Source organism: Engystomops pustulosus, chromosome 7 (genome assembly GCF_040894005.1).
Source record: "Engystomops pustulosus chromosome 7, aEngPut4.maternal, whole genome shotgun sequence".
Classification (NCBI taxonomy): Eukaryota; Metazoa; Chordata; class Amphibia; order Anura; family Leptodactylidae; genus Engystomops; species Engystomops pustulosus.
This window is the reverse complement of record NC_092417.1, coordinates 155,540,532-155,543,899: the sequence shown is the minus strand read 5'-3', so window position 1 is coordinate 155,543,899 and position 3,368 is coordinate 155,540,532. Positions and strand designations below refer to the sequence as shown.

General features: G+C 43.3%; 1 protein-coding gene across 1 annotated transcript; it reads left to right on the top strand.

Moving 5' to 3' along the window:
* Positions 1–368: 368 nt before the first annotated feature.
* On the top strand, positions 369–2,949 carry LOC140069013 (protein kinase C delta type-like). Its single transcript, XM_072114358.1, has 8 exons — positions 369–569; positions 750–841; positions 961–1,023; positions 1,356–1,494; positions 1,591–1,782; positions 1,954–2,082; positions 2,265–2,483; positions 2,637–2,949. Exons 1-7 carry the CDS (start codon positions 372–374, stop codon positions 2,400–2,402), a joined length of 951 nt encoding a protein of 316 aa, XP_071970459.1. The 5' UTR covers positions 369–371; the 3' UTR covers positions 2,403–2,483; positions 2,637–2,949.
* The last annotated feature ends 419 nt before the right edge of the window (positions 2,950–3,368 follow it).

Genomic DNA, 3,368 nt, shown 5'->3' with positions numbered 1-3,368 from the left:
AAAACTCTCTAATTTGAACTATCTAGATCCTAACATGATTAAACTGATTGGAAAAATGAAAAGGAAATGTAATTGGTTGTAATATGGCACCTAGGAAAGTTACTTTTTGAGACTTACCTATTTCACCCAATATAATTTAATATTTTCGCTCCTCAAGGAGACTGTGACCCCCGACCATCAAGAGGTGTAGCCAGAGTGCCCACCCATATCAGAATGGAAGAGCTGACATTCCATAAAATGCTGGGATCAGGGAGTTATGGAAAGGTAAGTGATCACACATCACCCCTCGGTGGTAGATTTTTAGGTTTTTAAATATTTCCTGTCCTATAACTCTAAATAAAAGCTCCTTGACCTCATGGTAGATCAGACCCATGTTCACAGCCCTCTGTCTCCTCCAGGTGGTGATGGCCTCGCACCCCTCCAGCAGACAAGACCTTGCTGTGAAGATGGTAAAGAAGCGAGTCTTACTAGAGGATGATAGAGATGCCATCTTCATTGAGCGCCAGGTCCTTGAGATCACCTCCCAGTGTCACCTTTTTACCCACTGCTTTGGAGCCACCCAAAATCAGGTAGGAATCTTCTATGTGTCTCCATAGATGGTCTCATCCAACACATGAGTAGAGACATCAGTAGACCCCTCCTCGCAGCTTGTAAGACTTGTAAGACTACTAAAGGTAGACATATCTAGGCTGCCAGAACGGAGAATGTCCCCATCATGTCCTGTAGAATATTTTCTGTATTTTCTCCAGGATTACATATTTTTCGTAATGGAGTGCGTCACCGGAGGAGAACTCCTACACTTTATTAACAGTAGAGCCCCCTGTGATATCCAGACCACCAGGTACCTGCACTTTGTGTATTATATGTCATGTATTTACCATTGTCCAGTAGATGTTGGGTTTGTAGCCGATTACTTTTCTGGTGTTTGTTGAGGATCAATATTTTCTTCTTTCTCATTAGATTTATTACAGCGGAGATCATCTGCGGCTTGAAGTACCTGCACGCAAGAGGCATAATACACAGGTATCTAGAGCATGTAATAATATCAGGGGTTAACACACTACATAGTGCAGATATCTTATAGGACACATTGCATGGAGCCATAGCATGGTCTCTATACAAGTCCATGAGGCCTCTGCTCTATCTGGGCATGCCTCCAATTTTATACATGGAGATAGACGGAGGTGCCATCTGCTTCGCTATGTCGGATGATGAATGGAAACATTGTTCATAGAGGAGATTATCTCTGTTCCTATCAGTTCCTATCCATAGAGATGGAGGCTTCATGTAACCGTCCACTACTCCATCCATAATCCTTCCATGACTCTGCTTATTGCCAAACCTTGTCTTCATAGAGACCTTAAGCCAGAAAATATTCTGATGGACAGCACGGGTCACATTAAAATAGCTGACTTCGGCCTCGCTGCAGTTGACGTCTACAACTCAGATACCATCACAGAGTATGCAGGAACTCCTGGCTACATGGCCCCAGAGGTGAGGATTACAGGTCTTGTGCCCTCAGTATGGCGTCTATGATACATCCAGGTTATTTCTTTTCCATGTGATTAATCTTCCATGATGCTTCCACAGATTCATCTAAATAAGCCCTATAATAACAGCGTGGACTTTTACTCCTTGGGTGTCATCCTTTATGAACTGGCCACAGGGCATTTCCCTTTCTACGAGGGTGAAAGCTCGAATAAAATCTTGGAGTCCATCGCCAGTTTCAGTTTGGAGTATCCCTGTAACCTGCATCACCAAATACGTAACATCTTAAAAGGGGTGAGTATATGCAGTCATATCTCAATGAGACCCAAAAAGGTCAAATAGGATTATTATTGGGCTATGCTAATTATTTGATTGTAATAGATGTAGCAAATGTTTACTTGACATTAATGATTCTATAATCAGTGTTCCATCCAGTAACTACAATTTCCAATTATTTTATCATAGGTTTTCCGTAAGTCACCTAAGAAGAGGCAGAAGTTCTGCAAAACTATTAGCAGACACCCATTTTTTGCAGATGTCGACTGGTCGGACATTTGGACCGGAAGAGCTCGCCCTCCATATGTAATGCTACCAGTAAGTACATGGAAACGATAGGAACCAACAGTGCGACACATTGATCTGTCAGATGTAGGATTTCTATGTGCACTCAATGTCAGTAAGATCTCACTACAGCTCTGCTCCTGCACAGATACCACCTACACTTAGGACAAGTCCTGTCCTCATTATTCATCTCATGTCTGTATCTTCTCTCCTAGAGCGAAGCAGTGACGTCCCATCACACGGTCCCTCTGTCCGCCCTACTATCATCTGCAGAGGCCAGAAAGACCCCAATAACATCAGAGGACAGAGAACTATTCCGGGGGTTCTCCTACACCAGCCACATGTGGAGGTGACTGCAGAGACTGCCATACATGAAGCCGGCCAGGTCCTAGGATCTCCGCCCAGTGCACACACATTCTTACTTATGGATAAAGGTGAGTTTATCTACATGAGTAGTGACCCGGCTGCTCTCTCACATGACGCCCCGAACTCTGGACCTGTTACTTGTTTACAGGATTCATTCACAAATAGTTACCCCTCGGGAATCTACTGGTTTATGATACATTGTCCCTGGTTGTATCTTGTAGAATAAAGAAATTCCATCTACACATCTGAGGAGAATGATGCGGCTGATAAGGCAAGAAACCAGCGACCCAGTTACCTCCCGTCTCCTGCCCTGTCGCTGGAATTTTCTGCAGTCATCAGCATCTTTACCAGAAGAATCAGGATACTGCCCCCTACAGCTAATCTGCAGGAGCTTCATCTGCAATTAACAATTTGTACATGTGGCACCACCAGACCACAAAGCCCCAAAAACTAAACCCTCTGCCACATCATAAAGGGGAGAAGAAGAGGCAGAGAGGGACAAAAAAACTAATAGAGGGGCATTTACCCATTATCTACCCCGGCTATATCATCACATCATCACAGCCTGGGAATAAATAATCTTCTCTCCTAATTGTAGTTCTATGTTTTGTTCTGATATCTTCTATTACATGTAAGTTGTAAGTTATTTTGGTAACATGAGGTTTTTACCATCCAAGTAAAACAGTAGTAGCCGCTATCTGTGTTTCCTAACAAGCATCTGAATTTTGTGTAGTGTGTTCCCTAACCAGACATGGAGATATTCGGTTTTATAGGATAACTCTTCATTGTAGCTGACAGAGGAAAGCTAAAACTAATGAGAGGACCATATAACAGCTCCATGAACCCCTCTCCTCCAGGCCAGTGGTCCCCAACCTTTTTATATCCTGGGACCAGCTGCATCCAATTTTTATTTCAGTATTACCTCCTTACCCTGGGTTTGCAAGCCCTGCAAA

Bases quoted from the DNA above. Each gene is read 5' to 3' on its own strand.
- LOC140069013 (XM_072114358.1), top strand. From the start codon at position 372: ATGTTCACAGCCCTCTGTCTCCTCCAGGTGGTGATGGCCTCGCACCCC. The intron at 1,495-1,590 runs GTGAGGATTACA...ATGCTTCCACAG, and splicing joins CTGGCTACATGGCCCCAGAG to ATTCATCTAAATAAGCCCTA. The intron at 2,083-2,264 runs GTAAGTACATGG...CTTCTCTCCTAG, and splicing joins CTCCATATGTAATGCTACCA to AGCGAAGCAGTGACGTCCCA.